Here is a 22951-nt window from a genome sequence, read left to right as displayed (position 1 = left end):
GTTACAAAAAAAAAAAAAAAAGAACTATTAGGGAAAAAAAGCCCAGTTCACTCCTTCAGCTTGAGGCTTTTTTTTTTTTTTAAATGCTGCTGGGGATCAACCTGAGGGCCTTATACGTGCTAGGCAAGCAATCTACCACTGAGCCACATCCCAGTCCAAAAATGTTTTAAACGTTTTTATTTATTTCAGAGTTGCAGCTTTTTATCATAAAGAGTTTTGGTTTACTTATAACTAGCAGAAGGACCAATTTTTCTTTTTCAAAGTGATACAAAATTGTTGATACTTTTCTTCCTGATACAAATAATGTATGCTCATTTTAGAGAAAAAAAAATCTCTCCAATGCTGAGCATGTTGGAGCACACCTATAATCCCAACACTCAGAGGTTGATGCAGGAGGATTGCAGGAATTCAAGGCCAGGCTGAACTACATACATAGTGAGGCCTTGTCTCAAAAAAGGAAAATAAAAGGTCCACTCCACCTCTGGGAAGAAAAGGGAAGCTACTGCCAGTAGGTGGCTCAAACTCTACACCAAGTCCTAGATTTCACTTAAGTGTTGCTATCTTCAGCCAAGAGACAAAATCTTTCCAAACAAAATGTGATCAGCAGAACAAAGCACCACACAGCATCTTCTGGAAGAATCTGAAAATAATTAAGAGTTGCAAGTTTTTAAACAATGTTGGAAGTTCAAGGCCAGCCTGTAATACATAGCAAGACAGTATTGCAAAAAATTAATTAGATAGTAAAAGCATGTGTGTAATGAATAAAAGAAAGAAAAACCCCTACCATAATAAAGTACAAGCAAGGCCTAGAAGGAGCCAATAAGTTTCAACAAATGTGGCCCAGTTTAAGTCATGTCCCCATTTCTGAAATCAAAGGATGACTTATGCTGATTGGACAGATAAAGTCACACGCCCTCTGCTGGAAGAGAGAGAGTATGGCAATGAGATGAGCCTGACACAAATATATGAATCCAAAGAAGAAACTATTATGCTCTTATAAAGATCAATGTGGTGCTCTTTCCAGAAAGGGTCTGGAGGCTTAACAGACAAAAACAACAAGTACCCACAACACCCTTCCTTACAAGGCTTCCTACAGCGTATTTGGTGTGAACATAGATCTGCTTGCTTCTCCTGACAGCTATCATCCAAAGCAACTTGAAAGCAAGAGTTCTAAGGGCAAAGTCAGTATCCTAACAGTCAAATGTCTAAACAGAGCCCACAATCAATAGAGGCAAGAGGCTTTTTTAAATAAGCATTTAGTAAGGCTGTAAACCCAGGCCTTGTGCATGCTGGGCAGATGTTCTACCACTGAGTCAAACCTCCAGCCCCCAGAATGACTTTTTTTTAATTCTAATTATATTTGGTCTATAGGAGATACACTTTCACTAATGGATATGGCAGTAGGCAGAAGGTTGACAAGGAAAAAGAAAGCAGAATGTAAACAGAACTGTAAGCTAACAAATAAACCTAGTGGACATCTAAAGAACACTCCACCCTGGGGGCCAGGTATTTAGCTCAGTGGTACCTGCCTCACAAGCACAAGGTCCTGAGTTCCACCCCTGGTACCAAAACAAGCAAAGAACACTCCACCCAACAAAAGCTGAATATACTCCCTTCTTGGGTACATATGGAACATTCGCCAGGCCATATGTTAGGCCGTAAAACAAATCTCTAAAAACATAAAAGGATTGAAATAGTATGAACTACTTTCTCTGACTACAGTGAAATATAATTACAAGTCATTTACAGAAGGAAGTCCAATATGTGGATATTGAATAATATACTGCTAAATAACCTATGAATCAAAGAAAATATCATGAGAGAAATTAGAAAATACTTTGAAATAAATGAAAATGAAAATGCAGGGCCAGGGATTTAGCTCAGTGGTTCTGCTGTCTGCCTTGTAAGTGCAAGGTCCCAAGTTCTATCCCTGGTAACAAAAAAAAAAAGAAAAAGAAAAGAAAATGCAACATATCAAAACTTAGAGGTTATGTTTAAAAAAGATTTCAATTCAATGATGTTCTCTTTCATCCAGAAAGTAGAAATTTAAGATCAAACTAAACCCAAAACCAAAAGGGAGGAAAATAAGAAAAATTAGAACTAAAAAAGATGAAAATGAAAATAGAAACATTGCAGAAAATCAATTAAAAGTTGCTTCTTTGGCCAGACTAACTCTTACAGAGAGAAGTAGGTGGTGGACAAAGTTCGTCACCTCATGGTGGCCAGGAAGCAAATGAAGAGACAGGAAGAAGCCAGGGGCCCAGCCTCCAAGCACACACCCTCAGTGATCTATCTTCCTGTCACAAGGCCCCACCTCTGAAAAGTTGTACCACCTCCCAACACAGCCATGAGCTGGGGACCACGCCCTTATTACACAGACCTTCTTAGAGACAGCCAAGATTCAAACATTAAAAAAACACTTAGCTGGGGATGCAGCTCCAGGGTGGAGCATATCCTTAGCACTCACAAGGCACCTGGGTTTGAGTCCAGCGTGGGAAGGGGGGCAAAAGTGAGAAATAATCTAACAAGTGTGAAATATATTCTCTGAAGAGGAAACATGATTGAAAGAAATTAAAGATCTAAATAAGCAGAAATTTTCAAAAAGAAAACAATTAGTAAAATTAAGTAAAGATAAAGAAATCCCATGATCATAAAATTTAATAATCAGGTCACTGTGTTCTCTTTCACAGTGGCCATTCTCACCCTGCAGAGTATACTTCTTTCCCTACTTTTAATTGCCCCAGAGTCACGCTGCAGAGCTTGTTTCTTTTCTTTTAGTAAATGTAAAATCTTGCTCCATTTAAACAACAGAGGCCGGGGAGTTAGCTCAGTTGTTCTGCCACCTGCCTCTCACAATGGCAATGTTCTGAGTTTGATTCCCGGTAACACAAAATTCAAATAAAAAAATTCAATAATCATGACAAGTGTGGTCTTGGAGGAAAATAGACATATAGATCACTTAAATAGAATTGAAAGTCAATGCCAGGCGTGGTGGCGCACACCTGTAATCCCAGCACTTGGGAGGCTGAGGCAGGAGGATCACTGTGAGTTCGAGACCAGCCTGGGCCACATAGTGAATTCTAGGTCAGTCTCAACTATGTAGTGAGACCCTGTTTCAAAAAAACCAAAAAAAAAATTTTTTTTTTTTTTTAGGTCTTGGGATTTAGCTCAGTGGTGCCACCACCTGCCTCACAAGCACAAGGACCTGAGTTCAATCCCATGCACCACCACCCCCAAAATTAAAAGGCATGTGAATCTACAATGATCTCAATAGCATCTCCAACTTTAAAAACGATACTTGGTGGTCAGGGATTTAGCTCAGTGATTCTGCTGCCTGCCTCGCAAGTGCGAGGACCCAAGTTTGATCCCTGGTGCCAAAAAAAAAGAGAGAGACAAGCCACACCCCATATTTCCTTACCAGTAATGACCTCTGATGCAGTGGAGAGGCAGGTGTGGTAAAAAGCCCATCAACTCACAGAAGAGGAAATCAAAATGCCAGAGATAATGCAACAAGTTATGCGAGACACAGTCAAGAACAGAATCCATGACCCTGGACATCCATTCCTTCATTCAATAGATGTTTATTGGGAGCCTACAATGTCTCAGAAATGTTCTAGAATCTAGGTCCCAGTCGGTGGCCAGAAACAATACCCAGGCCAGTCCTCCTTTTTTTAGGAAAGAACAGGGCTCAAGGAGGTGAAAATTGTCACCCACAATCTCATTAAGGCAAACTCCAGGGACACTGGCCAGTGGGCATGAATATACTGGCAGAGGCTGGGAAGGTCAGTGAAGCCAAATAGCTCTGGCCCTCCGCCCCGGAATGTGGACTTTGCCAAACCTCCTAACGCTCTTCCAAGGAGAGGGCAGTGTCTGGCTTGGCCAAGAGACCAGACTTAAAAATTGCCGAATAAACGGGGGCTGGCTGAGGGCCAGGTTGGCTCAGGACAATGCTGTCAGGCAGATAACTCAGAGAGCTGGTTTTCCAAGACTGACACTTACTGGAAACTACAACTCCCAAGGTGAACTGCGGCTGGCTCCCGAACTGGACTGTCATGTGATCCGTGCTCACGTGCCTCCGCCGCCAGCACGGGAATGAGGTACACTAGGTAGGTGGCAGGAGGTGGGAGCCGTGGAGGGTGGATGCGTTGGTACCAGGGTCCCTAGAGCCCGCCTCCAAGGCAGAACCCAGATCCGTTTCCTGCAGGGCTCCAGACCCAGCCTCGCCCCACGTCCGCCCTTTGTGGCACCGGCCGTGCTGCACCGGACTCCACCTAACCCTAGGCCAGGATCGAGTCCCGGGATTCCCTACCTAGTTGGCCAACGTTGCCTACAGGTCTCACTTCAGGCCTGGGAATCGCCCCCTCCGCGCTCCTGACCCACCAATAATGCAGCCCAGCCCCTCCATAGTAGGTCTCAAACTTCAGGCTGGATTGAGAAGCCGCCCCGGGTGGGATCTGAGGGGCCTGCTGCCATGGTTACATCTAAGTCTAGAGCATATGGAAGCCAGGCTTGTAGCTGTGACCCTGCCAAGTACCCACTGAGACTTTAGTCTTATGTCTCCCTCAGTGAGGCTTTCCCCTATTCCCTCTGGCGCTCCATTCTGAGTTGATGTCAGAGCTGCCCAGTTCCCCTTCCCTCTCTGTTGAGCCAGCTCAGAAACATCCTAAACTCTGCTCTATGCTGACTGAAGATTTTAGGTAAAGTCTTGAGAAAGAACTTGAGCCTAGAGGGAAGCGAGGAGAACCAGATCCCAGCCTTCTAGGGAGAAGAACCAACCACCTTCCGCCATAGCCAAGTAGTTTGATAGAGCAGGTAAGCTGGGAACAGGGGAGCTGAATAATGGGTGGTGGAGATGGGGGGACACTCAGCCACCCAGATCTGTGAGCTCCTCAGCTTGAGCTCAAATGTGGTGGAAGCACTGGGGTAGGGTGGTGTGAGGGCAAAAGGAAATCTGCTCCCTGGAGAGTCAGGAGCTCCCCTGGGCCTATGACTTGGACATGTCACCCAGTCGACCTCATGGTGTGAATAGGTGGGAGAGGTGGGCTCAGACTGCTCTGGAGTCAGTCTGGAATCCTGGGAGTCCCGAGACTCTGCCTTCACTACTCACTGCTTTGATTTTTTTGCTGAGTTGTTGATTGAGGGACAGGTTGTGTAAGAGGATGAAGTGCTGTGCTGAGGTCTCATCTTTCTGAATCTGGGAGCAACAGAGGACTGTGTGCCCTGCACTTGCATTTTCTCCTTTCTGTCTCAAGAAGGCACACTTCCCAGCTTTGATCGTGCCATCACAGGGAAAAGCAACTAGGAAGCATCTCAGGGAGCCCCAGAAGCCATTCTAGACCCCCCAGAGGGTTGACACAGCAGAGAGAACGGCTGTGTGATTGACAGTGGTTAGGTTGCTCTTTTGGTAGGACCTGATCAGTTTATTTCTCTTCCTATGGGCCACAGAGAGTAAGCCAGAGAGGGAGAAGTGCAGAATAGAATGACTTTTATCTGAATACCCTGCGATCAAGACTTAGGAAGGTAGAGACTGGGAAAAGGGGTCCGGTGGATTTTGCCAGCCCAGATGGTAACTAATCAAAAGCTACACTTGGAAGATGGCTCAGGGCTCCTCATTACTCATCAGCCTCTGCTCATTTTTTCAGAGACTGCATGCTGGGGATTGAACCCAAGGCCTTGTTTGTATGTGTTGAGCATATGTTCTACCTCCCCAGCCCAGTACCTGCCCTTCTAATTTGACCTTCACCTTGCTCTTCTTCCCCTTAGCTGTTCCAATGCCTTTGTGCCCATTGTTACCTGCCACATAGCACCAGGCCCCAGTTTGATGATTATTTGCTCTCTGCTTGCTCAGGTTTGCAGATTCTTAGGCATTGTGGAGGATGAGCAGAATGGAAGGGACATTTGCAAACATAACACAAGTTATGACCCCTTCTGGGTCAGGGGGTTGCTAGGGATTGAACACAGGGCCTCACAAGTGCTAAGCACCTGCACCACTGAATTATATCCCCAGCCCTATGACCATTTATTGAGTGCTCATCCCTCAGTCCTCATAGGAACTTATGGTGTAAAGGCTTAGAGGTGTGATGTGACTTGCCCGAGGTCATACAGCTGGGAAGTGGAAGAGTCAGCAGTGAGACTTTAGAGCCCAATCCAAATCCCATATCACAGACTCTGCGTGCTCAGGTCAGCTCTTGAGCTGAGTTTGGGCTTGGTTCTTTACAACTGTCATTTCTCTCAAGGGTCTTGGCTGTAGCTGAGCCTTGAGAATAGTGAGGGTCAGTTTTCAGGGCTGGATTCCTCAGAGTACCTCAAAATATTCTGGAAAGAATAGACTTCTTCCTGGTTTTCAAGAAAAGGCCAAAGCTGAGGGGAAAACTGCAGTTCATCTATGTTTTCCTGGAATGAAAAGAGTCAGTCAGGTGGCAAGCATGATATCTGAGTTCAACTATGTCCCTGGTGCCCAGGGGTGACACAAACACAAACAGATAGATGCTCTAGGACCAGACGGGCTGGGGTTTTGTTGTTGTTGATGTTGCTGTCATTGTTTGTTTCTTTGTGGTACTAGGGATTCAGACCTCGTTTTTAAATCCCATCTCCATCACTTATTGCTGTATGACTCCATGTAGAATGCCGAATGGCTTAATGCCCCTAGAGTTCAGTTTCCTCCTGGGTAAAGGAGTAGCTGTTATGTCTCCTTTTAGGACTGTATCGAAGATTAAATGAGGTAAAGCATTCCATAGCCATCACAATGGTGGTCAGTTAATGTTCAGCCTCAGAGCCTTCTACTCTGGCCCAGAAGAGCGATCCTGGTGCCGTGAAGTGGTAGTACTTGAGAGAAAGCCAAAAGGAAACCAGGCTGAGCAGTGCTAGCCCCTCATGTGGCTCCAAGAAAGCCTCTGTGAGCGTCTGATAAAGTGGGAAGAAAGGGGACCTGAGAAGGGGCTGGCGAAGAGGGGCTGGGAGCCGAGTCCCTGTGTGGACCCCATCCCCGAGAGGGTAGGATTATTGGTCATCTTCCTGAGGACACATGCGAAAGGTGTGGGGAACTTGTCTTGTGGGAAAGGAGTCAGAATTGGCCTGAATTTTGAGGGCCTTGAAAGCCACACATGATTTTAGTGTCTGGACTGCAGGCAGGTGCCCTGGGCTGGGATGCACTGAAACACCCACAGTTCCTGCGGAGAGATCCTTGTAGGACCCTGTGGTGTGGAAACTGGCAGGAAGACACACAGACACGGGTCCAAATTGTGTGTGTCAGCTGGCCGATGTTTGACCCTAGATCAGTAATTTGTCTCTATGAAAGTTTTGACAAGACTGCCATAGGAATGAATGAGATAAGGTATAGCTGTGACCTGCCTGATCACTGGGGCCTCTCTACTGCCAGCCTGTTAGCACCCTCTCTTTATGTTCAGGTATATTTTCCCTACAGGTCCTGTAAGACTACAACAAGCAGGGTTTGCATCTGACACATTTATGTGTCTGCCACTCCACATAACGTAGTACTGGGTAGTCAACCCAGAGCCTTCACACTGAGCTATATCCCTGGCCCTTTTATTTTTTAATTTGAGATAGGATCTCACTAGGTTTCCCAAGCTGGGCTTGAACTGGCAATCTTCCTGCCTCAGCTTCCCAGAATGCTGGGATTACAGGCATTCAACTGGCTACCTTTTGATCTTGGCAGAGTTGTTTTACCTTCCTGTGCCCCAGCCTCTGTATTTCAGGATATCAGAAGTACTTGCCTTTATCCCATCTACGCTGAAAAGAATTTCCATAAAATAACAGACTTGAACAGGCAAGGATTCCCTCCGCTACGCCTGGGATGTGGTCGTGAGGCAGAGCCCACAGCCCTTGCAGGAAGAGGGCTCTCAGTGCCATGGCCCAGGTCAGCATCAACAGTGACTACAGCGAGTGGGGCCCAAGCACGGATGCTGGGGAGCGAGCTCGTCTGCTGCAGAGTCCCTGTGTGGACACCGTCCCCAAGAGAGAGGGTGACGCCTCTCCTGGGGGCCCTGACACAGGCACCACTTCCACGCTTGGGGCCATCTTCATCGTGGTCAATGCCTGCCTGGGCGCAGGACTGCTCAACTTCCCAGCAGCCTTCAGCACTGCAGGGGGCGTGGCTGCTGGCATCATGCTGCAGATGGTGAGTGCCCAGGCTGACGGCACAATGCCGCGTGTGTGAGCTCTCTGCTTCACCGGGAGGCTGTGGTTTGGGCATGGTCAGCAGAAGCAGAGACTGCCATTCTTTCTGTTACACATGCAGATGTTCCCATTGTATTCCAACACCCTTTAGTATGAGCCCCAGTGAGGATTCAAACGTCTTCCCCATCAAAGAGATTTGAACATCGATGCAAATTTAATTTTTTAGGTGTTGCATGGATTTTATGGCTATGTTTTTTAAAAAAAGAGGACCCTTTCTTAGAGAACTACTGATGAATATACTGATGAAATGACAAGATAGCTTACATTGGCTTCAGACTAATCCAGAGGGGGAAGGGGAATAAGAGACAACATGAATTGGTTATTTCTGAAGCTGAGTAATGGGCCAGTGAGAGTCCACTCTACTATTCTCTCTACTCATATGTGTTTGAAATATTTCACAAAACTTTTTGTGTTTAAAGAAAATCTCAACTTGGCAACCTCCAGCAGTCTATTCAAATTTCCTTTCAAGATGAGACCCCATTTGCCAAACTCACTTTGGGCCCTGGCCCAGTAAATGCTGAGCTTGGCTCCCAGGCCTTCCCTACACCCCTTGTTTTGTTCTTGCTGCAGGGCATGCTGGTTTTCATCATCAGCGGCCTCGTCATCCTGGCCTACTGCTCCCAGGCCAGCAATGAGAGGACCTATCAGGAGGTGGTGTGGGCCGTGTGTGGCAAGCTGACAGGCGTGCTGTGCGAGGTGGCCATCGCCACCTACACCTTTGGCACCTGTATTGCTTTCCTCATCATCATTGGTGACCAGCAAGACAAGAGTGAGGTTCTCCCCAGCATGCTCACTCGAGCCCTCCCTCTTGGCCCTGGGGATCGTAGGGTGGTGGGAAAAGCTGTACACTTACTTGGCCTTCATGTGGAAATCCTCCTCCAGGCTACTGGGCCCATTGAGGGAGGTCCTGAGGCCCAGCAAAGCAGAGGGCCACACCCTGTGGTGGCCTGGCATGACATTTCCTTCTTCCTATGCAGTTATAGCGGTGATGGCAAAGGAGCCTGAGGAGGCCATCAGCAGCTCCTGGTACACAGACCGCAAGTTCACCATCAGCCTGACTGCCTTCCTATTCATACTGCCCCTCTCCATCCCCAGGGAGATTGGCTTCCAGAAATATGCCAGGTTCGGAGGCCCCACCCTAGCCTGGGCCAGACAAGCTCTGACCACAGGCAGCTAGAGACCTGGTGACTGCTGGTTGCTCTTCTCCATGACCCCTTGCCTGCTCGGGGAGCAAAGTGTGCGATGTGGGGTGTCAGGCCTAAGACCTTTCTTTTCTGTCCCTATTGGGAAAGACAGCAGCTATTGGCATCAATGAGAGATTCAGTTCTAAATGTCCTTGTCAGAGACGGCTGATGGATGGGAATGTGAGGGTGTCCTGCCAGCCCTGGCCTTGGTTTTCCCTGAGAGAACAGGATTTGTGATCATTTGAGATCCTCCACCTACCAACATCTTCCATACAACTCAGCATGAAGGGAGAAGCCTGGCTTCCTGTCTTAAATCTGAACAACTGTGGGGCTCTATACTGTTTTCCAGTCTGTAAAGGAAGGGGTCACACTCAGCCATCTCCACATTCCCAGCACTATTGGCATTTGTTTTTTGTTGTTGTTGTTTTTTGGGATTTTTTTTTTTGGCTTTTTGAGACTGGGTCTTACTATGTAGTTGAGACTGACCTGGAAATCACTATGTAGCCCAGGCTAGTCTTGAACTCACAATGATCCTCCTGCCTCAGCCTCCCAAGTGCTGGGATTATAGGCATGTGCCACCACACCCGAATTATTATTGGCATCATATTTGTGCTCTTGCCCTTTAGCTTCAGTAGGTCCTGGTTCTCCCAGGCCTGGCCCAGAGGATGGCCTGCTAGCAGGCCAAGGCTTGGCTCCTCTGATTGAAGTTGTAAATGTGCTTTGGAGCCCAGTTCTCCGAGCTGTGGAGTTGAGTCAGTGCAATTCCCAATGTCCAGAAATGCCACTCAGGTCCCTGTTGGCTGTCTAGCCCCTTTCTAGCTATGGCAAGTCTCTCTGAAACTGACTTCTCAGGCATCTCTCGAGTCCTTGCTTGGCATAGTTCCCAGTGTTCATTGGACACCCGTGGTCTCTGTAGCTGGGGATGGCCACCCCCAGGGATAAAACCAGACAGGGAGCCTCTGGGGCTAGGGAGTTGGAAGTCAGTTTCTCCTTCCTGCAGCTTCCTGAGCGTCGTGGGAACCTGGTATGTCACTGCCATCGTTATCCTCAAATACATCTGGCCAGATAAAGAGATGACCCCAGGGGACATCTTAACCAGGTGGGTGAAGGCCTCTGGGAAACATAGGGTAGAAACTGCCATCTAGGCTCCAGAAGGTGCTGTGGGTCAGGCATCAAACTGCCACACAGGTAAATTCTCCCGAAGCCTCTGAGCTCATCAGGCTAGAAGGCGGCAGAGGTTCTGGTCTCTTACTGGAGGGAAGAGTGAAAGCCAGAGGCAGGAGAAGACTCTGCCACCAACATCCAAGAAATGAGCTGGTGCGAGATGAGACACCAGACTGTGGGGATCGATAGGAAGCAGTTGCACATTTTTCCAGCTTGTGTTTATCTGTATTTTTTTTCTTTTTGGTATGGGGATCAAACTCAGACCCTTGTGCTTATGAGGCAGAAGGCAGAACCACTAAGCTAAATCCCCAGACCTATCTGTAATTTTTATATTTTCTGTATACAGATGAATCTGTTTTATCACTTTTTTTTTTTTAATGGAACATACCAGAGAAACAAAGGTACTAGTCCTTGAGCTGGGGATTCTGGATTTTAGTACCAGAAAGTCCTTTCAGAGCCTCATTTGCTGAACTGTAAATGGAGAGGTCTTCTCTCTCTGGTCTCAGACTATGTGTTCGGTGTGTAGAATGCTGGTTGCTAGAGATCATCATGGGATGAATGAAGAATAAGGGTACATTTGGTGGCTCTGAGGGGTTCACAGGCAGACACACATTTGTATTTGTCCGCAGGCCGCCTTCCTGGATGGCTGTGTTCAATGCAATGCCCACCATCTGCTTCGGATTTCAGGTGCCAGCTGCAAGGTCCTGGTGCCCCCTCAGCTCATCTGCACCCTGGGGTAGAACCCATGCTATGGGCAGCATAAGGGAGTCCTGGGAGGAAGGATAAAATGGGAGTCCCTGAAGCTTCTGTCCCCAAGGTACCGTCCTCTGGAAAGTCACTGGGGGTGAGGTCACTTTCCCACCATGGCTGTGCTCTTCACCCGGACAGTGCCATGTGAGCAGTGTGCCCGTCTTCAACAGCATGCGGCAGCCTGAGGTGAAGACCTGGGGCGGGGTGGTGACGGCTGCCATGGTCATAGCCCTGGCTGTCTACATGGGCACAGGTGAGTGCCCCCCTCCCAGGGCCTGGTACCTCTAATCCTTGGGCCCACCTTTCCTGGAGACAGCCCTGCATTCCCAAAAGGATCCGTAGACATTGGCTTGAACTTGGGCTGCCTGGGGCCGCCTCTGCCAAGATGGAAGAGGTGTGTCTCTCCATTCATTTATCAGTTCTGAATGGGTGCCTAGTAAATGCCAACAGCTGTTCTCAGTGTGGGGATGCCATGGAGATGGATGGGCCTTGTCCTGCCCCTGCGGGGGTGGCAGTCTCATTGAAGAAACAGTTGTACAAGAGAGAAAAAGGAATCAGCGATAACTTCCAGACAGTGGCAGGTGCCGTCATGGCAGTGAAACCAGGAGGGGGTGGGTGGGACTGGATGGGGGTGGCTTTCACAGAAGGTTCCTCTCCAAATAGGTGGCATTGGGGAAGGCAGAGGGATGATAAGAAAAAGCCAGAATATGCCAAGCTGGGGAGTGTCACAGACAAGGAACTGCAAAAGCCAAGCTTCTGAGGCAGGGACAGAAAGGAGGCCTGTGTAGCTGGTGTGGGGGAAGTTGGGGGCAGGTGGCAGGAAGAGCCAGCTGCTGTTGGGATCCTGAGAGGAAGTGTTTTAAGAAGAGGGTATGCTGGGGAACGAGGACTCTGGCACCACGTGTAATAGTTTGGATGGGAGGGGGCAGGACTGGGAGCCTGGGAAGGGGCACCCGAGCCACCTGTGCCAGTTCTGTTCCTGCCTCTGAAGCCACAGCTAGGAGTGTGAGAGGCAGACAGGCCATGTTCCTGTTCTTCTGAGGCACATGCTCTGGCTGGGGAGGCAAAGATTATACCAGTTAAAAAGGCAGTTCAGAGGGCCAGTGATTTAGCTCGGTGGTTGTGCCACCTGCCTTGCAAGCACAAGGTCCCGAATTCAATTCCTGGTACCAAAAAAAAAAGCAATTCAGAGAGAGATGTGTGCTCTGAAGAGAATAAAAGGGGGTGATGAGCGAGTGATGGGATAATGGTAGATGGGCACGGCAGGGTGTCTGAGGAGGGGACATCTCACCCAAGACCTGAAAGGTGAGGTGGCAGCGTGAAGACCTGAGCAGATGGAAGAGTGAATGTCGAAATTCTGAGACGGCGATGTGCGGGCCAAGTTTAAGTTCACAAAGACAGCAGTGTGGGGACGAGAGGGCTTCCAGCAAGGGGGCATCTGAGAAGGCTGCGGGGAGGCTGGTGCCCCCATCTTGACTCTGCCTGAGGCTTAGTCCAAGCCTCCAGAGCTACCAGTGTCCTCCCCTGCTGATATTTGCACGAAGCAGCAGTTGGCAGTGCACCCTCTTCCCAGAATCCCAGGGTTGCCTGACCTGGCCCCTTTGTCCCTGCCCACAGGCATCTGTGGGTTCCTGACCTTTGGAGCTGCTGTGGACCCTGACGTGCTCCTGTCCTATCCCTCAGAGGATGTAGCTGTGGCTGTCGCCCGAGCCTTCATCATCCTCAGTGTGCTCACCTCCTACCCCATCCTTCACTTCTGTGGACGGTGAGGTTCCTCCCCACCCACAAGGGCCCCTGTAAGCCCTTCAGCATGGTCCTTGGCCTTCTATGAAACCCACTGGGAAGGAACTGAAGCCCATAGAAAAGAGTCCATGCCCATGATGTCCCCCCACATATTCCAAGCTGGGTCTCAGGTACCTTTGTCCTGAGCAGTCTGAGTTCTCCAAGATTCTGTAGTCCAGATCCTTGCCTGAGCTGTCACATGGATTCCTAGCCTCTTGGAAACCCAGGACAGCTCCTTCTGAAGATTAATAGTGCTGGATCCCACGAGATGAAACAGAGCACTGGGCCCTTCGCATTCACTGTCTCATCCAACCCCAAAGCACTAAGGCCAGTGCTATTTGGCCTCTGTTACAGAAGAAAGGAAGGCTCAGGAATCGGCCTTACCCACAGGCTGCCCCGAGCTTGAGGAGGTGTGATTAGGTCACATGAGCCCCTCCTCTCGTGGGCAGGGCGGTGGTCGAAGGCCTGTGGCTGCGCTACCAGGGGACGCCTGTAGAGGAGGACGTGGGGCGAGAGCGGCGACGGCGAGTTCTGCAGACGCTGGTGTGGTTCCTGCTCACCCTGCTGCTGGCACTGTTCACCCCTGACATCGGCAAGGTCATCGCAGTCATCGGAGGCCTGGCTGCCTGCTTCATCTTCGTCTTCCCAGGTGCAAAGCCTGGTGCCCCCAGCTTATAGCCCCGTATCATGGACTCCCAAGGCCTCCCTGGCCTTCGCTCCCCACTGGCTCCAAACCTACCCAGGAAAGTGGCCACCTGTCAGGATGGGAGGGCTAGGCAGAGGGAGGGAGTTCCCACCCTACAAACGCAGGGCCACTTCTTCTCTTCCAGGGCTGTGCCTCATTCAAGCCAAACTCTCTGAAATGGAGGAGGTGAAACCAGCCAGGTAAAGCAGAACCAGTGCTGAAGGTCCTCTCAGGGAGTTTGGGGTGGAGAGACTGGAGGAGACCTAAAGTAGGATTCAAGAGACTTGTATACTTAGCTGGACCTGTTGGTGCACACACCTATAATCCCAGCATTCTGGGCAGCTGAGGCAGAACATCGCAAGTTCCAGCCACAGTTCCTGGGCAACTTAGTGATTTAGCAAGACCCTCTCAAAGAACTAAAAAAAGAGGCTCGAATGTAACTCAGTACACAGGTGCTGGCTTCGATCCCTTAGCACTGAAAAAAAAAAAAAAATCACAGGACTTGCAGTGATACGTGCCTGTAATCCCAGCTTCTCAGAAGGCTGAGGTGTGACAGTTGCAACTTCAAGCCCAGCCTGGGAAACTGTAGGGAGCAGGGAAGGGGATGTTACCAAGACCTCTTGCTATGGGTTCTGGCCTGTGAGCCACCACAACACAAAGGTAAGTTCAAGAACAGACAGAAGGGGGGCCGGGGATTTAGCTCAGCAGTTCGGTGGCCTGCCTTGCAAGCGCAAGGACCCTAGTTCAATCCCTGGTACCAAAAACAAAAACAAGAACAGACAGAAGCTGAGTCTTAGATGCTGGTCAGTGCTGCTGCTGACAGCAAAGACGCCCCAGGCACATCCATTTATTGAATACAGTCGTGGGAAGGAATAGGGAGCAAGGTATGTTCTGAAGGCATCTATTGAAATACTGCCGAACACCTGGCGTGATGGCACCAGGCAGGTTGTTAATGAGTAAGCAGGTTATCTTGCCTGGATAGAACAAATGGGTACTGGGACCAGGTGCAATTAGTACGCACCCATTGGGTCAGTGAGAAGACGTAACTTAGGGGAAAGGGTTTTAGTAGGGGTCACGCTGACCTTAGCTGCACATAACTGAGCAGAGCCCTGCCACTTCACAGACCAGGGCCTACGTTTCTGTGGCAGCCATTTGGGGGGTGCTTACCTGCCCAATCTGCCAGCTGATGTGCCCATTTAAACCACACACAGCTTTGGTCTGACTCCCGATATAAAACAATATAGCCAAATTATAGAAGATAAGCACATGCCACTCATAGCCTCCTACTACTGGGCAGGGATGCCTGCTGCAGGAAACTTAGTGCCAAAAGTGCCAGGGAAGGGCTGGGGATTTAGCTTAGTGGTTCCGGCACCTGCCTTGCAAACACAAGGACCTGAGTTCGATCCTTGGTGCAAAAAAAAAAAAGTGCCAGGGATACAGCTGGTTTGATCACCAATGTCAGAGTTGGGGAGCAATGAGTCACAGGTCATGTTCATTTTACTTTGGCACATGGGTTCAAGGCAGTGCCAGAGTCCCAGAAACAGTGAATGATAGCACACCTCCTCCAGTGCTATATATAGTAGCTATTTTAAGTTATGTTAGGCTAGAGCCGGGGATTTAGCTCAGTGGTTCCGCCATCTGATTTACAGCGCAAGGTCCCAAGTTTGATCCCCGGTACCAAAAAAAAAAAAATGATCATATCACTTAAAGTTATGTTAGGCTAGGGGATGAGAAGCATCACACTGCTTTAATATGCACATTTCCCTGAATAGTAGAGATTTTTTTAAGGTTGCATGCTTTAAGAACTCTTATTCTGGGGCCAGGGATTTAGCTCAGTGGTTCCGCCACCTGCCTCACAAGCACAAGGATCCAAGTTCGAACCCCATTGCCAACAAAAGGACAATTATTCTGTAATACTACTTTTTTATTAAAGAAATTTTTAAAAATATACAGCAGGGGCCCAGGGGTTTAGCTCAGTGGTCCTGGCACCTGCTTTGTAAGTGCAGGGACCCGAGTTCAATTCCCAGTACAAAAAAATAATAATTCTACACACACACACACACACACACACACACACACACACACACACACAGCATTTGTGCCAAAAAAGAAAAGAAAAACAATCTCAATACCAAATGATACAATCCTCTTACTGGTTTTGTTTTTTGGGGTTTTTTTTGTTGTTTTTTGAGACAGGGTTTCACTATGTATTGAGACTGACCTGGAACTCACCATGTAGCCCAGGTTGGTCTCGAACTCACAGCAATCCTTCTGCCTCAGCCTCCCGAGTGCTGGGATTACAGGCGTGCGCCACCACGCCGGGCTTGTTTTTTTTTTGTTTTTTTTTTGTTTTGTTTGGTTTTTTTGTTTTGTTTTGTTTTGTACCAGGGATCAAACTCAAGTCCTTATGCTTGCCAGGCAGGCAGCAGCACCACTGAGCTAAATCCCCAGCCCCTCTTGCTGTTTTTAATACATATGTTTGCAGGTATTTACTTTATATTTCTTTCCGGTATTAGAGGTTAAACCCAGGGCCTCACTGCTCTACTACTGAGCTACATCCCTAGGCCAGATGTTTGCTTTTTGCTGCTGCTGCTTTTTTTTTTCCTGGTACCGGGGATTGAACTCAGGTCCTTGCACTTGTGAGGCAGGCGCCAGAACCACTAAGCTAAATCCCCAGCCCACTTCTTTTTTTTTTGGTTTGTTTTGTACCGGGGATCGAACTTAGGTCCTTGTGCTTATGAGGCCGGCAGTGGAACCACTGAGCTAAATTCCCAGCCCTGCTTTTTGCCTCTTTTTTAATGAAATGGATCACATTTCAAGCCACCTGTTTTTCCTAAACATCATCCCAGTTGAACATCTGCAATTTAACCCTGGCCCTCTACTTGGCATACTGTGAACAGTCAGGTCATCCCATCAGCTCTTAGTTTCCTTGCCTGTCCCTAGGATAATACACCTGGCCTCATGCCTTTTTATGAAAAAAGTCCTTGGGAAGTCCAAAGTGCACTACCACTTGAAATACTATAAGTGGTTATGGTGCTGAACTGAAGTGTACATATGTATATATATGGGTGTGTGTGTGTTTATGTACACAAGTCCACAGTCGAAACAGGATGACTGATGAGGCCCCTCTTCTCTACCCTGCAGCTGGTGGGCATTGGTCAGTTACGGAGTTCTCTTGGTCACTCTGGGAGCCTTCATCTTCGGCCAGACCACAGCCAACGCCATCTTTGTGGATCTCTTGGCATAACCACTGCCTCAAAAGAAGCACCTGGCCTTGGCCATTGGACCCAGGAACCTGTCTCTTACAGCTGTGGGCCCACCCCAAGGCCAACATCATTCCAACTTGTGGGATGACCCCTGCACATCTTCCAAGGGCCGTGCTGGAGCAGAGTCAGCCCCACACATGTGGACTGCTCAGACCCAGCTCCCTGCCAGCCCTGGCAGTGCCATGGATGGTGGCGGAACATCTCATGTCATAAAGGAACTTTGTTTCCCAACTCTCCATTTCTCCATGCCTGGAGCCCGTGAGTGACAACTGAGTCCCAGTTCAGGCATAGTGGCACATGCCTGAATCCCAGCACTCAGGAGGCTGAGACAAGAGGACTGACACAAGTTCAAGGCCAGCTAAGACTACATAGTGAGTTCAGGGTGAGCCTGAAATATGTAGTGAGACCCTTTCTAAAAAAAAAAGAAAAAACACCATGTCAAAAATGCCAAAAGGAGCCAGACATGGTGGCGCTTGCCTTTAATCCCAGCACTTGGGAGGCTGAGGCAGGAATTCACTGTGAGTTCGAGACCAGCCTGGGCTACATAGTTCCAGGTCAATCTCAACTACATAGTGAGACCCTGTCTCAAAAACAACAACAAAAAAAAAAAGGTCAAAAGGTCCAGCATCTTCCCCAGAACAGCCTGTCCTGCACGGGGCTTTGCTCAATACCCCAAGGCTCAGTGTTGGCTCCAGTCCATCAGCAGCCATGGCCAGTGGTGGCCTCTTCTGAGGTCTGGGCACTGAAGTTGTACACAAGCTGAGACAGGTAGATACAGCCTTGTCCACCCCCTCCTGGCCCTGCAGCGGCCCTGGTAGCCTCTTTCCTGTGGCTGGTTGACATTCCTTAAGTCCTAGGGACCCATCCTGAAGGTTTCCCAAACCCGAGAGTACAGGTTGAGTGCCCTCCTCCGTCCTCAGACATCACCAAGTCTAATGTTTACAAATGGTGCCAGCCCAGCTCTGAAGCCAGGGGTGCCTGTGCCGTGGTGCTGAATACTCCTCTGTTGATTTCCCCGTGGGCAGAGGGGAGTCTGCTTTTCTCTCCGATTTTCAGAGGCTCAAGGGTGGGTGACAGAGGAAGCTGGGAACCTTTCAGACCCTCCACGTGGGCTTGCCAGAATCCAAGTGAACCTCACACACCTTCTTTCTCAGCGATTGCTTCTCTCTGCTGCTGCTCTTCCCCTCCCCTGCCAACCCAGAGAGAGCGGGGACAGCTGGGTTGCTTTGACATCCTGGAAATTTCCAACCTGAACCGAGGGTGCTCCCTCTCTTCACCCCCACTGCTGCTTCACCCCCATCCCATTTCTCTGTGTAGTTCAAGGCTTTTGTTATGTGAAGGTTGGGGAAAGCCCCCTCCATCAGCTTCCTCATCTCCACCTCACTCAGGCCTGGCCCCTGTCAGTCACGTTGAGCTCACCTCTGGATTGTCGCTCTGATGGGTTAGGAGATTCACTGTTCTCTCCATCCATGTTCCTGTTTGACCTCCCCACCCCCTCCTGTGCCCCACTCACTTTGGTTAAGTCCAGGTTCAGCATCAGGCTCCTCCTACCTCAACCTTCCATCCAGGAATGATAGCCCCCACCCCCAGCCAGCAGCCTACCAGTCATTGCAGTCTGACCTAAGAAGTAGAGGCTGGTGGGGCCCTAGACATGAGCTGCCTTTTCCCACATCCCCTCCTGGTGCCTGCTTTTCCCTGTGCCCAGGCCAGGGCCCTCTGCTGTCCTCTCAGCCTCCTGCGTAGCACTGTGCTGCACTGGAGGGGGTGGGCGTGAGGTCGGGGCACTGCACAGAGGTGGGCTGCTCCACGAAAGGAGCGGGACTCCAGTCTCTAGGCCTGATCCCAGGGGGCCCTTCCTGCCCTCTCCCCACCCCTCCCATCGTGGTATTTCTTGTTCCTCTCCTACCCATGTGCACTTGGAGATGGGAGGATGGTTAATAAAGGGGGCTCTTGCTGCTGAGCTGTGTCCCATTTCCGATGCTGGGGGCAGCGCCCAGGCTATGGACAGGAGGGATGGAGGTTGGGGGGAAGGTATAGATGGCATTCATCTGTGACACCTATCCTCTTTATCCAAAACAGGAATGATGCAGGCTGGGGATTTAGCTCAGTTGGTTCTGCTGCCTGCCTTGCAAGCACAAGGTCCTGAGTTCAATCCTTGGTACCAAAAATAAAAATTTGAAAATAAAATCAAACAGGAATGATGACCACTGACCTTATTTACCTTACGGGGTAAAGAGATATCAATGTAAAGAAAGTACTTGTAGCCAGGCATGGTGTTGAACAGTTGTAAGCCCAGCTACTGGGAGCCTGAGACAGGAAGATCTCAAATTTGAGGCACAGCAACTTAGCAAGATCCTGTCCCAAAGTACAACTTTTTTTCTGGTACTGGGGCTTCAACCTAGGGCCTTCGTGCTGAGCTGCAATCCTCAGCCCTTCTAAGAAAAATTTTTAAGTCAAGGTTTTGATGAATCACAAATTTCCCCAGGCTAGGTTCAAATTTGCAATCCTCCTGCCTCAGCCTCCCAGATATGTACCACCGTTACAGACATGTACCACCATGCCCAAGATCAAAGTAAACATTTTTAAAAGGGCTGGGGGTATAGCTCAGTCCTCCCTGAGTTCCATTCCTGATAATGAAAAGAAAGAAAAAAGAGAAAAAAAAGGAATAAAAGTACTTGTGAAATCACAGAAGAGCTTTATGACCAAAGGCCTCATTCATAAAGAAATGTGAAAATTCAATGTCTTCACAGGAGCACAGGGCAGGATTTTCCCACTCCCCCGGGGAGTTAGGGTGCTTCTCAGACTTTACAGCCATCCCCTTAGGCTGCAGATTGTGAGTCAGCAGGCCTGGGCGGGGGCGGGGCCGGGGCTAGAACTAACTGCGGCCTAGTGGGCAAAATCCCCGGCCTCCGACAGACCCCGACTGAGTCCCAGTGACAGTTCTAGGAGTTGGTTCACTTCGTGGAGCCTCCTTGTCTTCAGGAATAAAGTGGTGGTGAGCGCGCCCACCTTGCAAATGTAAAGATGACAAAATCCAAGCATAACTGCCCTGCGTGTTCCCCACTCTTCCCGTAGCGCGCAACTGCAGTTTCTTACTTTGGTCACTAGAGGTCGCCTCCGCATCAGTTCTGCTTAGGGAGGAAGGAAGCTAGTGGCTTTAGAGACTCCAGGCCTGAGTCAGGAGGGCTCCCAGTGACCTGGCTTGTGCCTGGTACAACTAAGTGACACACTTATACTAGGGCAGGGCCACCTATAAGTTAGGGCCTCCAATGTGGTGCAGAAGTAAGACCAATCAAATAGACACAGAAACTAATTGTGTAGCTGAGTGTGATGACCGGTGACTATAGCCCCACTAGCTATTCAAGAGGCCAAACTGCCTGCAAGTACAAGGTCCCCAGTTTGATCCCAGGTACCAAAAAAAGAATCCAAAACAGGAGGATTGTTTGGGCCCAGGAGTTTGAGGCCAACCTAGGTAAGATAGTGAGACTGCCTCTCAAAAACAAGAAAGGATAGGGCTGGGGATTTAGCTCAGCAGTTCGGTGGCCTGCCTTGCAAGCGCAAGGACCCAAGTTCAATCCCCGGTACCAAAAGAAAAACAAGAAAGGCTGGCGTGGTGGCGCATGCTTGTAATCCCAGCATTCAGGAGGCTGAGGCAGGAGGATCGCGGTGAGTTCGAGACCAACCTGGGCTACACAGTGAGTTCCAGGGCCCTTTTGAACTACATAGTGAGACCCTGTCTCAAAAAACCAAAAGGAAAAAAAAAAAGTTATATAGGCATACTTTGTGAAGTTGAGGCACGAGGATTGCAAGTCCAAGCCTAGCCTAGGCAACTTAGCAAGTCCTTGTTGCAAAATAAAAAGTGAAAAAAGGGATTTTGGTGTAGTTCAGCATGAAGGCTCTGGATTCAATCCCAGTATTGCTAAAACAAAGCAAAGCTAATTGTGTAGGTACGTGTGCTAGGTGTAGAATTAAACATTACAAACCTAGATTTGCTAATTCCTAGGTATGATACAATGAAAAATTCATCCTCAGTACCACAAAAAGGACGGAAGGAAGGAATGGGGTGGGAGGGAAGGAAAAAGGAAGGACCTCTGTAAATGGGGGGAAAGGCAGAAGTCATGTCCTGCAAATTTACAGCGAGTTTCCTAGAGGAATAGGCAAACAAAGCAGGGACAGCCTGGCAGACCCTCCCCATAGTGAAGGCTTCTTATGGTCCTGGTCTGGTCCTGGTTCTCAGCTCTTTTACCTAACACCATGTTTGAGGCCTGGCTAACTCAGCAAGACCCTGACTCAAAATAAAATAAACAGGGCTGGGGATGCAACTCAGTGGTTCCTGGATTCAATCTCCAGAACACACACCCCCCCACAAAACCCCAGAGAGAATCAATACGGATAAATCTCATTAACAATGTGAATTGAAGTTAAAATTTATATGTTTATATACTAAAAAAACTGTTGGAGAAAATTAAAGTAAATGTCCCAGAATTGAAAGCCATGAGTATCTGTGGGTTTTGTTTTGTTTTTGGTTTGGTTTGGTTTGGTACCAGCGATCGAACTTGGAACCTTGCGCTTGCCAGGCAGGCACTGTGCTGCTGAACTACATCCCAGCTATGAGCCTCTGTGTGTAGTAATCAAACTTTAAGAACCACAGACTGGAAATAAAGACAAAACCTTGGTTCTCTGCAAAGTATGGAGGGGGAAGAGTTCTCAGTATTATTTAGCATCACTGTAAACTTCTTCAAAATTCGTAATGAAATTGATTTTCAACCTAGGTTTCAGTAGGCAACCAAGCCATCAGTCAGGTGAGAAGCTGAAATAATGATCTTTTCCAGAAAGTACAGAGTAATTAAATTTGCATCCCAACAACCTTTCTTAGTCAGTAAAAGAAAACCTGGCATGGTGACTCATGCCTGTAATCCCAGCACCTCTGGAGGGTGAGCAGGAGGATCACAAGTTCAAGCACAGGCTGGGCAATTTAGCAAGACCCTATCTCAAAATCAAAATCAAAAAGGACTGAGAACGTAACTCAGCATTAGGCTCCTGGGTTCAATGTCCAGTACTACACACACACACACACACACACACACACACACACACACACACGTCGGTGGAAGATATGCTTCAGTAAAATTGAGCCATAATTTAAGCAACAATGCAGAGCATACAAATGCAAGGAATCAACCTCAGAAAAATGACCAACATGGTTTCAGAAAGACAGCTGGGCAGCCGTTCAAAACTTGGCCAATTCTGTTAGAGCAGGAATGTGAGATGCTGTAGAAGAAAGGTCCCCGGGGGAATCAGTCAATAAGAGGCAGGGAGCAGCGCTAGATATCGATAGAATCGGGACAAGGGACTAATGGCATCTGATAAAAAGCTTTTTAGTACCACTTGATTTTTTAAGATTTGTTTATTTTTGTGGGGCTGAAATTGAACTCAGGGCCTGGCTACATGTTAGGCAAGCATTCTACCCCTGAGCTACACCCTCAACCCTTAAATTTACTTTTATTTTGTAATTGTTTATTTGTGGTAGTGGAGTTTGAGCCGAGGGTCTTCACACTGAGCTACATCCCCAGCCCTTTTATTATTTTTTATTTTGAGACAGGATCTCACCAAATTGCACAGGGCTTGAATTCACAGTCCTCCTCTCAGCTTCCTGGAGTGCTGGGATCGCAGGTACGTGCCACCATTTCCAGTGTTTTAACTGATACATAAAAACATAGTAATTACACATACTAATGAGGTTGTCTGTGATGTTTTCATATATGTACACACTACGAAATGTTTAAATCAGGTTAGAAATATCTATCTCCTCAAACATTCATCATTTCTTTATGGTGAAAACATTCAAGATATTTGTAACTTTTCAAAGTGTGCAGTGCATTATTGTTATCTATATGATTTTTTTAACCAGATGCACTACCAGT

General features: G+C 48.4%; 1 protein-coding gene across 3 annotated transcripts; it reads left to right on the top strand.

Moving 5' to 3' along the window:
- Positions 1-3803: 3803 nt before the first annotated feature.
- On the top strand, positions 3804-17258 carry Slc38a7 (solute carrier family 38 member 7). Of its 3 annotated transcripts, none has more exons than XM_010617170.3 (12): positions 3804-4106; positions 4691-4812; positions 7777-8137; positions 8767-8965; positions 9174-9318; positions 10381-10479; positions 11174-11231; positions 11433-11547; positions 12912-13059; positions 13526-13725; positions 13907-13961; positions 16906-17258. In XM_010617170.3, exons 3-12 carry the CDS (start codon positions 7868-7870, stop codon positions 17006-17008), a joined length of 1392 nt encoding a protein of 463 aa, XP_010615472.1. In that variant the 5' UTR covers positions 3804-4106; positions 4691-4812; positions 7777-7867; the 3' UTR covers positions 17009-17258. The 3 variants fall into 3 exon arrangements, with proteins under 3 accessions (XP_010615472.1, XP_010615471.1, XP_010615474.1); XM_010617169.3 differs by having other exon boundaries at positions 7702-8137; XM_010617172.3 differs by having other exon boundaries at positions 3815-4106; positions 8013-8137.
- Positions 17259-22951: the final 5693 nt, after the last annotated feature.

The sequence above is a fragment of the Fukomys damarensis genome, unplaced genomic scaffold (assembly GCF_012274545.1).
Source record: "Fukomys damarensis isolate Sample0158 unplaced genomic scaffold, DMR_v1.0_HiC HiC_scaffold_32, whole genome shotgun sequence".
NCBI lineage: Eukaryota > Metazoa > Chordata > Mammalia > Rodentia > Bathyergidae > Fukomys > Fukomys damarensis.
This window is presented reverse-complemented; position numbering and strand designations above follow the sequence as displayed.